The sequence below is a fragment of the Rousettus aegyptiacus genome, unplaced genomic scaffold (assembly GCF_014176215.1).
Source record: "Rousettus aegyptiacus isolate mRouAeg1 unplaced genomic scaffold, mRouAeg1.p scaffold_m13_p_1, whole genome shotgun sequence".
In the NCBI taxonomy this organism is placed as follows: Eukaryota; Metazoa; Chordata; class Mammalia; order Chiroptera; family Pteropodidae; genus Rousettus; species Rousettus aegyptiacus.
Genome location: NW_023416284.1, coordinates 162,477,291 through 162,493,275, shown reverse-complemented (window position 1 = coordinate 162,493,275; position 15,985 = coordinate 162,477,291). Strand labels below are relative to the sequence as shown.

General features: G+C 38.3%; 1 protein-coding gene across 2 annotated transcripts in view; it reads left to right on the top strand.

The window, feature by feature from the left end:
* Window positions 1-13,919, top strand: part of SLC2A12 (solute carrier family 2 member 12) — a 49,067-nt gene extending 35,148 nt beyond the window's left edge. The window contains exons 3-5 of one of the 2 annotated variants that reach the window (XM_016155670.2): window positions 1,366-1,488; window positions 5,328-5,460; window positions 12,566-13,919. In XM_016155670.2, coding sequence (XP_016011156.1) covers window positions 1,366-1,488; window positions 5,328-5,460; window positions 12,566-12,719 — 410 coding nt within the window. In that variant the 3' untranslated portion in view covers window positions 12,720-13,919. The remainder of the gene's footprint in view (window positions 1-1,365; window positions 1,489-5,327; window positions 5,461-12,565) is intronic. The other variant, XM_036221946.1, reaches the window with a different exon arrangement.
* Window positions 13,920-15,985: the final 2,066 nt, after the last annotated feature.

Sequence of the window (15,985 nt, the reverse complement as noted above, 5' to 3'; positions counted from 1 at the left end):
TTCCTCGTCAATTAGAACAACAGTAATCATGTTCTTTTTGTTATAATTACCTTCCAGGCCCTAAAGGAAACCCTATATAGATTTGCTTGGAGAAGATAATCAAGAAAAACATGTTTTCCAGCCCTCTTCTATAATTTAATTTTCTTACTTTCAAACAGCAAATTTACTAGGAATAGATGCTTTCCCTACAGAGAGTGGTCCTGTCATGAGAGGCATTGTTAAATTAGAGGCATAGTTGACTGCTTGATTCAGAGGTGGTCCAAGTGGTTGCTGGCCGATGGGGCCCTTTCCTGAGTGCTACCTTCTTCCTCCCACTGCCTTCTCTGGTCTAGGATGATGCCTCTGGTCTGTATATAAATGCTGGCTTTCTAACACAAGGTGACTTTGTCAGCAGTAAGCCAGGGCAGGGGCAGCTCCTAAATCCTTCTTTCCTCAGAATCAAAGGTGCTTGTACTCCACATTTAATTACACATTAACAAATATTTACTGAGCCACCACTAAGAGAGCACCATGATTAAAAAGCATGAGTTCTGGAGACTGACTGCCAGGGATCAATGCCACCTCTGCCACCTTTGAGCCCTGTGATCTTGATAAATTATGAACTCCTTTAAACCTCAGTTGCCTCCCCTATGAAAAAAAGGATAGCAATAGTTCTTGTTTTGGAAAATTTTGTGAAGATCAAATGAGATAAGGTTTGTGAAGTGCTCAGTCTCTTGTAAGAACTTGCAGCAGTTTTACTAGGCAAACTTGGTCTGATAGTCTGTGAGCAGGAGACAAACTAATTCACTCCTCTACTGCCCTTTCTAATCCTGTCAGGTAGGTTTCTTGTCACTCTCAGATAATAAAAAGTCTTCTGATCAGTTTTCATGCCAAGAAGAGTCTTCTTGCAGAAACTGAAATGTTTAGTTTGGTATAATCCCTTAACTTGCCCCAGGCTAGGAAGCCAAGCAGAAGTGAGAACAGCTGCCTCCTTCCTTCCACCTCCTAGCTTTATTTTCTACCCACTCAGTAGCTATAATGTTGGACCTCTCCAAGGTCGGGGCAAAGGAGATTACATGAAAGGGCTGAGAAGATAGAGCAGGGGGCTGACATCGAGGTTCTGTGCTTGGCAGGTGGCTTCAGTCACTGCTCTTTCCATTTGTATTTATCAGGCCTGTGTCACATACCAGTCTCTCTCCCTACTCCCAGGGACCATTGTCAGGCTCTCACTGTTTCTCCTCAACCCTTTCTCACTTGGCTGGAGGTCAGGAGCAAGCACATGGCCCTGATCTGCAACCACAAACCGCACAGATCGGGGCTAGCCTTCTGTTTCAATGGCTTTCTGAGAGTCCCGCTGTTCCCCGCCACCTCTGCCTTTTCTTCTAGTGCCCTGGCTGGTGCTCAGTGAGATCTTCCCTGGAGGAATCAGAGGACGAGCCATGGCTTTAACTTCAAGCATGAACTGGGGCATCAACCTCCTCATGTCTCTGACGTTTTTGACTGTGACAGGTAAGGACACGTCTTTTTCCTCTAGTGTGTTTGTGCTCTTGGGACAAATGTTAGGGAAGCACGCTCACATCTAAAAAACATTCTATGTGGACATTTTCAAACAAATTCAAATGTAAAGATAATGGCAAGGACCCCGATGTACCTACCATCCAATTTAAACAGTTGTCAATCTTAATCCTTTTATAATCCAACCTGCTTTTCCCAGATAGGATGTCATTTTGTCTGTAGAATTTCAGCATGGACCTCAGAAAGATATCATATTTAAAAACCGTTCGGATTGTACACCTGAACCTTACTGGATTTCGTTAACCAATGTTACCATAATAAAAATAAATAAATTTAAAATATGCAAAAAACAAAACAAAACAAAACAAACCTATAACCACAATATCATTATCATACCTGAAAAATATTAATAATAATCCCTTGGTATTACTATCCAGTCTGTGTTCACGTTCTTCCAGGCATCTTATAATTATTTTTTTTATATTTGTTTGAATCACAATCCAAATATATCCTTTACAGTTGATTTATATGTCTCTTATAATTCATAGACTTCCTTTCCATTTCTCCTCCCCTCTGCGCTAACTTTGTATTTTTAATGAAGAAACTGAGTCATTCGTTTCAGTTTTCCCTAGGTGGGATTTTGCTGATCGTGGTCCTGGCGCATGATCTTCTGCCCTTTGTGTTTCCTGTAAACTGCAGTTCAGATCTACAGGCTTGAGATTTAGATTTTCTTCTTTCTTTGTTTGCAGACTCCTTCACGGGGGTGGCATGTGTCGTGCCACGTGAGGCACATCTTGTTTGCTTGTCTCCCACTTTGTCACGTGGGTTTCTTTTAAAGATCATTTCCCAGATACGTTATTTTCACTCTATCATTCCTTCTAAAATTTTATCCGTACTACTTCTTCAACTATTTCTTCTATAACTATTAGAAGAAATTTCTCATAACTAATAGCTATTTGCCTACCTTAAAGTATGGGTCATATAAGAAAGGAAAAAATAAATGCTGGAAACTTTCTCTTTATTTTCTAGTTTTTGAAATAATGAGGTGGTTCCCCAGCATCCTCTAAAACTGACCAAGGAGTTGAATTTTCTTTCTTCCTTTTTAAAAATAGATATACACATATATACGTGACCTGTAAAAAGTTTGCAAACAAAGAAACAAGAAAATCTAAATCTCCTCAAGGCTCTAGACCTAAATAGCAGTTTACAGGAAACACAAAGGGCAGAGGTCATGTGCCATGATGACGATCGGCAAAATCCTGCCTGTGAAACCAAGGACTCAGTTTCTTCATTAAAAATGTAAAGTGTGTATGTGTTGGGGGGAGAGAAATGGAGATTAAAACATACAAATTAAAAGAGACATACCAATCGATTGTAAGTTATATATTTGGGTTGTGATTCAAAGTATAAAAATAATTATGACAACTAGAAGAATGTGAATGTGTATATGTTATATATGAATTTTCAAAAGTGGATGTATACTCGAAAAGTATATATCTATATATGGTATCTCTGAATCTTGTCACCCACGTTTTTTTTTTTTTAGCACATTTACTTTTGGGAAATGAACCTTTAGAGTTGTTAAATAACCATGATTTGAGTTTTTACATAAAATTTTCAAATGTTTATGTCCTTCCTACATTTTTAGGAATAGTCCAAAATTAAAGGAAACAAAGGAACTGTCATGAACACCAACCATACTTCTCCTGCTTAGGTCACACGCATACACCTGTGCCCTTCACCTTCACACACATGTATATACACATGCTCATGCATATGCACACACACACACACGCACACACACACACACCTTGTCTGATGTTTATATGGAGAAAGAGAAATAGAAAAGAAAAAACAGAATGATAAGGGGCAAAAATAGATGACACAAATCTCTGGGAAGGATAGCTAATACAGAGGATGAACTAAAGAAGATTCAGAAGTTCTGCACGGCTTTTTAGAACCAATTTCAGAAAAGCATATCAACTTTAAAAAATCCTACAATGATCTGAAACCTGTAGATGACATTTAGTTGTGATAAGTTTGAAGTTCTATATTTACTTTCAAAAATCAATTTTCCAAGTAAGAGATATAAGGGTAGCAAGCCCTGGGACATAAACATCTTTAGTGCAATTTCAGCTGTATCAACAAATGCAGTATTCCGGAGAGACAAACTTACTCTGCTGTGGTCAGGATACAGCTGCAGCATTGCACTCAGCTCTGAGTAAAATCTTTTACTAGGGTTGTTTAAATGTTTTAAGAGGGTTGCAGTGTGTCCGCCAAGCACGTGCAGTCTTGGTGGCAGGGGCATGTGACCTATAGTCTGTGAAAAAACAGTTCAGGATGTTTGACTTGGATGAGATGATGTTTAGGGAAGGGATAGTGGTGCATTGAAATAGTCAAACAACTGTCATGAAGAAGGAATGGGGAGAGCTGATCCAGAGAACAAAGTAGAACCTCTGAACCAAAGTTCCTGAAAGGTAGACTTGAGGTTAGGAATTAGTAAGGAGTGCCTTTCTTAATAGATAGGGCCGGCTCACTGTGCATTGAGAATCTTCGTGAAGTGGTGAGCCCCCTGTGACTGAAAGTGCTCAAAACAGAACATGGGACAATCTTTTGGTTTCTTTCACACTCTGTATTCTAGTTTTATGCCCCAGATAGGGAAGAAAGACGAAGTCTACGAGCACTTTATTAAGTACTCACCTGGGCAAAAACCTGTGCCAGCAGCAAAAACAGCACTGAGGAATCAGAGTTAAAATAGAATTGTCAGAAGAACTGCAGTGCTGTTTCCTCTTCCTGCATCTCTTCTCCAGATGGCACAACTGACAAGTGGTTAAGATGCTTAGCACCTTCCACACTGCATTTACAAAACTGCCTCCTATGGAACTGTTCAGTCGCATTTCCTGAATGACCAGTCATGACTTGTGGCTATGAAGGGCACTTGCACGGTTTCAGCCTGTGGTTGGTTGGTCTGAGCCTCTGTTCACGAAGAGCCAGCTTCCTGCTCACGACTCCCTGCCACACTGCACTTTTCTGCTGCTGAGCCTGGGGTGGCACAATAAAAATGGCAGGCTCAAGTACACTTGGGCCATCTCTTACCAGTTAACGTGCCTTGACCTTGGTCAGTAACTACAAAGGGTCCGTACTTTCAGCTAGAAGTAGTCAGGAGAAAGACTAGGTGGGCTGATGAGATCCATCCTGCTTCTTGCGGGTGCATCTAACCAAGTAAGTGCCTTTCACTCCATTATCGCGTTTTCCCTCTGAATCCAGGAAGAAGCGCTACAAATATGCTGCTAGCTATTAAACAATAAAATAATGCCAGCATGAAATTATATAATCAAATCAAAGTAAGGAACAGTGAGCTCGTTCCAAGAAAAGTCTACCTATATAAACATGTGTTAAAAAACATCCACTAAGTAGAAACCAAACTGTTATAGCAGTGATTCCCAAGAGAGGAATTGTGGCATGAGGAAATAAAAGAGTTATCTTACCTTCTGCTTTATATGTTTCTGTGTGGTTTCAGGTTCTCTTTTTGCAATGGGCATAAATATTACCATTTTGAAAAAGAAAAGCATGCTCACCGAGAAGATGGCATTGGGTTTAAAGTGTGATAGTTACAAGACTACTATTTATTTTACCAGAGGAAGCTGGGATCGTTTGTAAACATGAAACTTCAGAGGCTGAAATATTTTAAATTTGTAGTTACAGTTTCCTTGGATACTATTGGCATGTTTGAAAATACATGTTTTTATACATGTGCTAAGAAGCAGCTTTCCACAAGCGAGATCAAAGCAACATAAAAAACATTTCTAACCAATATTTATCGGCCTTTTTAGATCTCATTGGCCTGCCATGGGTGTGCTTTATATATACAATCATGAGTCTCGTTGCCCTGGTGTTTGTTGTTGTGTTTATACCTGAGACAAAGGGATGCTCTTTGGAACAAATATCAAAGGAGATGGCAAAAGCGTAAGTATTATATGCATTACTCTCCAAACAGCACTCTTTGGTCAAAAATACAGTTTTTATATATACAACCAAATCATAATAATATCAGAAATTATTTTGGGATATCACTTCAGGTGTAAAACCACATCTCAAAGTGTAATTCCAGTTTCTCTGCCATGTATTTCATTTGGGTGACCCAGCTAAGGAATTAGGATAACCAGCGCTTTCTGACAAGTGAACCTGTCAAAGCTCTTTCAGTATAGATTGATGACCCCTCCCACCTCCCTAGCTTCCCCACAACAGGAAGGCTTTTTTGTTCTTGTTTGGGTTGGCTTCCGGCTCATTTTGTGCTAGAACCATGGGCTTCATTCCTTCCCTCTCTGTCACACTGGCTAGTCCCCCTAAGCCCTAAAACACTTGTTAAGGCTAAGATGATGGGGAAAATTAGGGCTTAAATGTCTACAGTTATTCCAGAGATGGCACAAAGTAAGTTTAAGAGAGATCAAGAGTTTCTTATATGAATACACATTCAGATAACTGATTAAGTAAATGTCACATGGAGAGATCGCTTAAGCAATTTAACTAAAAGTGGGCTGTGAAAAACTCCCCTTGTCTTTCAGTAGCAGAACTCACGGCTCTAACTGCTAAAACTGAGGCCTGGGGAAAGGGTTGACTGCAGGGCCCAGGCGTGCAGGGGAACTTCTTCCTGTCCTGGGATTAAATCCTTGTGCTTGGAAATGTAGAGAGACTCATTCTTGGGTTTTAATATGATGGGAGGAAAATACATTTACAGTTTATGACTTCTTTCTAAAGACTTTCTAGACACTGGAAAGAAATGTATGATTGCTGAAGAAACTGTAGGCATAGTGATTCTTCACCTTTTATGTGAAGGAAGAATAAATGTGAATCAATGTGTGCATATATGTTTATATAGCCCAAACTGTTGATCCTAGTTTATTATAAAGGGTGTACAGTAAGCAGGATTGTGAAATGTTTTTACTTTTTACTTTATGTACTCTTAAATGGTTTACATTTTAAAGACATTTCACTTTAGTAAGAAGAAAAACTTTTAATTCAAGCAATAACTTAACTATCAACTTGTAGGGCTAATTTTTGATACAGACCAGGTCGTGTTTTTTTTTTTTTTTTTTTTTTTAAAAGAAAATGAAACATTCATTTACAAAGAGAAATGTAATTGTCGAGAAGGCTGGCTATACTCTTGGCCCGGCTGGTACATTGCCTGGCTCTTTGCAAGTAGAAGCCAAATGATTGGATTTCTTGATAAGCACAGTGTGAACAAGACTATTAATTACAAACACATGATTCAAATAATTAATAACCTCAGATCTTGATAACTGGATGCATTCACCTGTAAACTGGAAACATTTCTGACAGATTCAGGGCTTTTCTGCAACTGAGATGCTGACACCAGTGTCTTCCAAACCTGTTGGTGATCCTTCGTTTCCTATCCTTCCCTGTGGCTCGTTTCACATCACTTATTATGTAGGCATACCAAACTACCCCTAATGCGGCAGCTTAAAATAATCATTTACTGTTGCTCATGATCTGCTGCTGCTGCTGGTTTCACTTGGACTCACTCACATGATTTCATTGGCAGGAGGGTCAGTGGACTGGAAGGTCAAAGAGGCCCTACTCACATGGGTAGCAATAGGTATTGGCTGAATGTAAGGGAGTCACACTCTATCAACTCCACAACTTTCTATCTTTGATACAAGTGCCAAGGTCAGTCCAGATTTAAGGGGTGTAGAAATTGACTTAATTTCTTAGTGGAATGAAGGATAAAGAATTTCTATCTATCTATCTATCTATCTATCTATCTATCTATCTATCTATCTATCATCTATCATCATCATCTATCTATCTATTTACCATGTCATCTACCACACCCACTCTTCCTTGAAATTCAGTTTTAGTTTCTATGAAACAATCTTCTATTTCCTCCTACCTCACTGTCTCTTACCTCATTTCTCCTATTCCTACATTATAGGTACCTTTGAAGCTTTAGCTCTATATCTTTATGCCTTAAGGGCAAACTCAAATCTTCATCCTTGAAGCCCTGAGTACCTCCACTGCTGGATAGTGTTCTGGATTTTCAATATATTCTAGTCCCACTGTCTTCTACATTGCCTTAGCTGACACTCTTGTGGTTTCACCTCCTTAACTATGTTGATAGACTTGGTTCCCGGAAATGGTCTCTGCTGATCATCTTTCTCATGTTAGCTTTACAGTGCATATTGATTTCCAGGAGATGATTAAAAAGTATCCACTGTTCAATTCAATAACTTGTGGACAAGGCCAATGCTAAATTCATTGTGTGTGGGGATTAGATCATGGATAATCGAATAGGCCACACAGGTTTTGACCTGGGGGTCATAGGATATAATTTAATCTGTACTCTATGCAATGGGAGGGGGAAGAGTATAAGTGAGACATATTGGCTATGCCATAGTATTCCCTCTCCACCGCTTCAGATATTATTTATTCAACCCTTTACTTACCATCTACTATGTATCAGGCACTGTACTGGAAAAGAACTGAAGATATAGGAGACAAAGAATCCATAGCTCCTTTACTTTAGGAGGCAGACAAGAAAACAGCCCGTTGTAATACGCTGTGTAGGACAGCACAAAGGAAAGTACGCACATATTGGAGGATTCGTCTATAAAAGCTTCCTGAAAGAGATCATGCCAAAGCAGAATCTTGAAAGTTACCTGGGCCCAGGGAACTGTGTCAGAGTCGGAGGAGGGTTCAGATGCAATGGACTAGTGGTTACCAGAGGGGAGGGAGGAGGTAGAAGGGGGAAGAAAGTAATTTCTTCAATTAAAAACAAACAAAAAAAAAAAAACTGAGAAAAAAATAAGTAAACTGAAGAATAAGCTTTTAAGGCAAAGTACTTATGTTACCTATGGCTGAGATAAGATTTGAGAGGCTGGCACACTCATCAGTGAGGTGTCAGGACAGGTTCTGAGCCAGGGATGGAACGGTGTGCCCGCAGCACGGGACACAGCACAGTCAGGAAGGGCCTTGTCTGTCTTGGTAAAGAATTTGGATTTTATCCTGAAGGCAGTATGTCATGTTTCAAATGATAGGCAAAGGGGGAAAGTAACCAGACTTTTGAAGGAAAACTCTGGCAAACTATGAGAAATGGGAAGGGGAGACGCCGAACGTGGGAGACCTACGAGGAGTCCGTTGGAAGACTCAGACAGGAAACGGGCTGGCCGAGGTGCAGGAATAAAACCTAAGGGCTCACGCTGAGACTGGAAAAGGCAGCTGAGGGAACGGCGGGCATTGGGATCTCTCCAGCTTAGAGAACCCAGTAGACAGTGGGACCTGCACCGAAGTAAGACCTGGAGGAGGAGAAAGACAGGTTTGGGAGGCAGGAGTCTGGTGGAGGGACAGGGACAACACTGAGTTCAGTTTGGAGAGACTGTATGTGAGGTGCCCATGTGGCATGCGAGCGGAGGAGAGAGAAAGCAAATGCACATTGGGAGCCGGAGTTAAGAAATATCTTATGTTGGAGATGTAGATTTGGTCCTTAATACATAGTATACAAGCAGGGGCAGATCCATGTTTTGTGATGCCCAGTTTAAGAAAAATCATACGAACTATGAATTCAAAATTAGGCAAGACTATGTGGGCCTTGGAAGGGACTGTTTGGTGAGTGTTCCCAGACTTAAGTCTCATTGGCTTTATGGAACTCCAAAAGTGTATGTACACTTTTGAGCTCCCCATCTACTAGCTGGGGGAGCAAAATTCCTTTAAAAATAAAGATTTATTAAAATTCTCATGAGCAACACTCATGAAATTGAGGCAGGGAGAAAGTGGTAATAAATTAATTGAAGAAAGTTAAGGGGCTACTCTATTATTAACTCCTTATTGCACTCTTTCTTAGAAAGTCTAACTTGAAAGCAGAATGTTCTGGATAAGTTAAGGACATTTTAGATCTGTTTTTCACATGGGGCTGTCAGAATGTATCAAACTGCAAATCAAATGAAAATTCGAAGGGAAAACTTAAGAAAAGCCCATCTTTCCATGTAGTGGACCTCCAGAATAAGACATGTAATCTAAAACTCAACAATACTATTCAGTTAGAAGAATTTAGGGTGAGAAAGGAATGTCTAAATTAGCTGAAACTCTGAATTAGGAAATGTTTTTGCAAGAATCACATTTCTGTTACTCTGGAGTCATGAGATCACTCAAACTTAAATCTAGACTCTCTCCAAGAAAGTTATAAATTGCAAATTAGGTGAGATCCAAAAGCTATGAATACTGGGAGGCTGATATTGAAGAACAAAAGTAGAAAGGGGCATAGGCGTGGAGGATCGCGAAATATGAGGTGGCAAAATAATTCTGCATTTTAAACCCACTGATAGCAGCAGTACCAGTATCTGCTAGGGGTATATATATCCTTATGGGGAGGCCCAGTACTGAGGGCAGACAGGAAACAAAGTTGCTTTCAGAAATCTTGCCAAACTCCTATTTGTGCAACACTAGAGAGCCTGGGGCTTATCTTAGCTTGAAGGAGCAGGTTGGCAAACATTTTTAAAATGAAAATGGAGAACCCTTTAAATATGTTCAACTCAGCTATCACATTTTAACTGTTAGAAACATGCAGACTTAGAATCACCAATTAAAAAAAATGCAAATTATGCATGCTGAACAAGGTTCCCTGGAGGGAAAGACCAGAGATAAAAATATATATATAAAAAAATACCTAATGGTATTGACAAGTTATCGAACTAGCTAAGTAAATGTGGGGTGGCTGAAGCCCAGGGAACTTGCTAGCACACAGAAGCTTAAGTTAGCTTGAAGACTGAGGAAGGACACTAAGGGAGTCTATGAATTTAGGAGTTAAGGGAAGAATAGATCAACTTTTGTTGCCAAGGAAACCAATGGTTCTGCTGTATATTTCCCAATGATTTGCTTAGGTGTGAAAAAGGAAACTATTTATAATATCAATTAACTTCAATTTTGATACTAGGCATTTCTTAACATTTTCCTCTCTCAGGTTTGGAGTTTGGTTCTTTTACTCCTATTCCTACCAGCCTGAGAAAACAAATATTCATCCAAGGTTGTTAAGTTTCTTATAAAATAAACAGTGACTCAGCTGAGAGGTCAGAAAAGATTTCAGCAGTCATGTAATTTGAAAGGATTTTATTTTGAACTTGTGCCAGCTACGAACTCAAACTGGGACGTTTGCCACATGTGCTATTTCAGCTGTGACTTTTATTCTTTTCCCCAGTTTAGCTGGAAACAGAGAAACCCAAGTTAGAAGTTTTGTAAATATGCTAGTTCTCAGGCTTAGATTATTGTCCACTTTTAGCACTTAATTTTATATGGCCATTCCTTCATTCATTCATACACACTCATTTATTCAATAAATGTTTACTGACCATCTATTATGTGCTAGGCACTATTGTAGGTGCTACAACAGCATTCTTCAGTTAGCAAATATCCCTTAAGAATGAAACGCACTGATAAAATAGTGATTGGGTGATCTGAAAAGGTTATTCTGAGAGGTAGCATTTGAAATAAAGTCTGGGTGATAATCAAAGACAGAGGAGCAAAGGGCATTCAGGCCAAGTAACGAACAGCTAGTGCAAAGGCTAAATCAGAAACATACTTGATTTGTTCCAGGAACGAGAAGAAATCAGGAGCCTGTAATCTTTGAGATTCATTTAAAGTCAGCAGAGACCGGTGTGCAGGGGTTTGCAGGCTAAGTGAGTTTGGATTTCATTTTAAGTGCAATGGGAAGCTACAAAAGTATTTTAGGCAGGAGAATGACATGATCTGATTTACATTTTAAGGCATGCCAAGTTCGAGTCTGTCGTCAGTCACACAGCTGAACATGGCTGAGAAAGCACACAAGCATAGGGCTGGGTCTCATTTAAAATCATGATCACTGACCTCCAGTGGCCCTCAATACCACTTGTCTCTGGAAACTTCCCTACCTCTCCGCTCTCCTCACCCCTGCTGATGGCCTTGCTTCTGACATTGAGAAAATAGGCTCAATCAGAAGGGAACTTCCATAATCTTCTACATCAACCCACACATCCGTATTTATATCCAACACACCACCATTCCTCCAGGTTCTCTCAACTCCATCATTCCTATGTGAGGCCAAACACTTCACACCATCTTCCCTTCCCATCCTCAGGACATTCTCCAATTCATTATCCATATTTACCTCTCTGCTCCATCTCTACTTCTCAACAGCACAGAAACTTGGCATGGTTTTTTCCCTATCAAAAAAAAAAAAAAAAAAAAAAGGTCTTTTGATCCCATTTTCCATCCATATACTTGCCATGCTTTAGCCATGCTGGTCATTCTATAAGCATAGTACTTTACTTGGAATTCTTCACATGGTGCCAATTTCATGGCCTCTTCATGGTTTCTGATCAAATGGCACCTCTTTAGAGATGCCAGCAGTATGATATAGTACCTCCGCCCCCAACTAAGTCATTCTTTTTCCCTTTCCTTGTTTTTCTCATCACTTCTACTTGAAATTATATGCTTCTGTTTTTATCCCCTCTATTCAAATGTAAGCACCTTGAAAACAGGCATACTTCTATACTCTCTATCCAGAGCATCTACCACACCACCAGGCATTTTATGACCACTTGATTAACTGGTTAAATGCCAAGAAAAGATATTTGAAAGGAGAGAGAGTTTCGATGATGGCCTTCTCTCTTTTTTAATAAATATACGATACTAGAGCATATTTGTATGCTGAGGGGAAAAATCCCATAGAAAAGAACTTAATGCAGGAACAGATAACTCAGAAATCAGACTATGTAAATAGAGGGCGTAGTGGCAGAGTCTGAGAAATGGAAAAAAAATAGGGATGTGACCTCCATTAGCTCGATGAAATGCTATCCTTGGAATCCTCCTCTGCATACAGAAAAGTCCTGTGTTCTGAGAAGACACCCTATCTACTCACTATAAGCATGAGGTTGACCAAAGGTCTGGTTTATTGGGACTATAAGCATGAGGTTGACCAAAGGTCTGGTTTATTGGGCGATTTAAAAATAATAGCCTGTACATTTTTTTTCTCAAGTCCTGTAAACTAAGATGATATTTTCACTAGTGCCTCTTTCTCTTTCAGGAACTATGTGAAAAACAACATTTGTTTTATGAGTCATCACCAAGAGGAATTAGTGCCAAAACAGCTTCAAAAAAGAAAACCCCAAGAGCAGCTCTTGGAGTGTAAAAAGCTGTGTGGTAGAGGACAACCAAGGCAGCTTTCTGCAGAGACCTAATCTTACAAATGCTGAAACAGTATAAAAACACTTAGTAGAGTGTCTTCATACCAATACATATTAGCCACTCCCATGTTTTGTCTTTAGTGTTATGGAGCTAGTTTTAGAGGGACACTCGATAAAGATAACCTTTATTTCTCCACTCACAAAAAATAAATGCAGTGTCTCAAGTGATCTCTTTTTTACTTTGAGCAGAATAACCAGGTTAAAAAAAAAATACTGGCTGGTTCAATACTTTCCACCTTTTTCACAGAGCAGCCTTTGAAAGACTATAAATTAGTGATGCAATCACCTTTTGCCTTAAGGGATCTGTGTGTGTGTATGTGTGTGTATATGTATGTATGTATATATGTATGTGTGTGTGTATATATAAATAGAGAAGGGGGGCCATTCACAACTTTATTATTCAGACATATAAGTGTTCTAAATACAAGCTTAGAGTTTTTTGCCTACTAAGACATTACTTGCACTGGGTCTTGTGTAAAAATGAACCAGGACAATTGCACATATGTTCTAGATTAGAATAAGGTCCTGGCTAGGATTTTAGTGATAATTCCTAATTACAGTTTAACAGGTACAAAGATTATGCATCTTATTTTATGAATTATGAATTATAATGAATGCAAAATCTTTTATGAATTTTGTATTACTATTACAAAATATTACAAGAAATAATTCGACAGTTGAGAAAAATAAGTATTTTTCTCATTCATTGAAAAAATATGAATAGAAAGGACAATTTCAAAATCCTCGGACCATATTTAGAAGTAGCTGTTAGTAAAACATTGAAACATTGAGTCAGGCTACTGGGTTACTTATCTAAATCTCTAAGCAATTAGGTATGATTTATTAAGCCAAGCTTATAAAATTCTCTTTGTAAAGCATTCATAACTTAATAGCAGTCCATAGCTTCCTGCAATTCTTTGCATTTCTCAGGATTATCACTACCTCAGGTTATGACATACAGGTATAACTGAAACTCTCAGATGACTGCAGACATAATGAATTCTCTCACTGTCATCTTCTCTATGATGAAACAGAGATTGCCAACTGTACCACAAAACTTGGGTTTTCACCCACACAACAATGGGTTGCTCTTGTGTTATTTCCCCAGTTGAATTTTAAGACTTGGTGAGGCATTTTATCAAGAGAATTTGGATATGACAGAAAATCTACAATAAAGGATCTCAAACCACCTAAGTAGTAACCCATTAAATTATTAATATTATAAGCTATGGAAGACAACAAAAAAAGCATGAACCACCTAACTTGAAAAGGAATACAAAAATATAATTAACCTGAAAAAAAAAAAAGAATCCTAAGAGTCAAAAACCCTTTTTACTTAGCTTGGATTTTCCTACTGGCCTGTAACAAACCTTCCTAAGTTTGATATGAGGATGTATGATCTACAATTCCTTATAACAAAATGGAAGACTATAATTGATGTAAACCATAGTAAAACTGTATTATCAGAGACTCAGAAGAGTGACTAAAAGTCCTGCTCCTGAAATGTATTATCTCATTTAGAACTAGCAGGGGGAAATTATGAGGAGAGTTGAGATATTAATTCTGCCCTGATCATTTCATATACAAATTAGAGCAGCCTTGCTTTTTTTGTTCATCTGTTTGTTTTGGAAGAAGAAGGAAAAGTACGTTCTGTAGAGGATCAGCTTAAGAAATTCATTATAAATCTTTGGTGGAACTGTATGCTGATTTTTTTAAAAAATCAAGACAGGAAACCGATATGAAATTTTCTTGTCAAGCATAACAGAATGTAAGATATTTAACAAAATTATTACCTGTTTTCTTTGAAGTTCGAACACTACATATACTTTAGCTAGTTCTTGGTTTACCCATTCATTATAAATGTGCAAAAAAATTGTTCAAAACCTATGACTAGTGATTTCAACTTCAGTATCTTAGAATACATTCTTAAATTTTTCTTTTAGTATCCTGAGTCTGTAAGTAAACAATTGTCTTCATAATAATTTTTACCCAATACACCCTCAACCAGAGCTTTTTGATTTTCAAAAATAAAAAAGGGGAAATACTTATAATTTGTATGTATATATTCACAGCTTTTATTTATAAAAAAAATTTACAGCACTTGTGAAAAGCCAGCAGAAGACATCAGACACACTCATTTCTTACTAGCTTTGTTAAGTTTTGTAGGTTATCCATGACACTTAGCCAGGCGATGCTCATGCAGCAGCTCTGAAACCTGACCTGGTCAGATTGTCTTTCTTCCTTTTTTCTGAGAAAGCATTTTAATGTGCTATGGATCCACGGTTTTCAAGTCACTCAAATACTGAAAATGTTATGACATCTGGATCTGTACCTCGACCATATGAGTCATGTTTTTTCCCTTTTTCTATATGTCTTTTTAAAAACATGGCAAAACAAGACGTCAGTTATCAATTATTGTAAATTAAAACTAAGTGGAAAATCTCGAATTTTTAAAAGTCTTCCCAGAACCTATAACTTTTTTCATTGAATGATATACTCTCTTTTATTTTATGAGGATATCTATCCTACTGGATCTTTAGACAAACAAATGTAAAAAAAGAGAACAGAAGTCTGAAAATCATAATTAAGTCTTTCACAAGAGAGAAAATATAAAAAGCTTTGTCACCCACTTACGAGGGAGAGGCAGGGTAGGGGAAGGTGTCAAGAAGATGATAAAAATAAACAAAACAATATGTATTGTTCAGTGCAATGCTTAAGTTAGATTTTCAAGATTTAATAACATGGTAAGGAAAATGTACCAGAAAACGGAGGTTAAAATGTTGCAATTTTTCACAAAGGTTTCAAAACATTCTGGAAATTCAGGTTTTAGTGAAAGCTTGTGTTGGAATATTATCTCTACTAACTGAGAAGCTAATTTGACTCTTCACTCGGTTTTCGGTGAGCCAGAGAGCCACTGTTTCACAAATACTTCAAGAGTAGCCACCCCTTAGGATAGAGTCATTGAATAAGACACAGCAAGGGAAAAACATATATTGCAAAATGGCTTTAAAATTCAAGTTAAACTATATTATAATGACACTGTGGCACAGAGGCAGCCTGTGGACCCTGCTTATTAAAACAGCACAATATACCAGCTTCTGATAAGACTCTTAGGAGAGCCTTGAGTACCAACCTAAGATTATTACTTCCCTACAACTAGAAGTGAGTCTTCCCAGAATAACAAAGGTACATATGAGGTACAACCCATCACAGCTTCTTTCTTATATCCATCTTATAGGTAAGAGGTTTCTCTTTTTAAA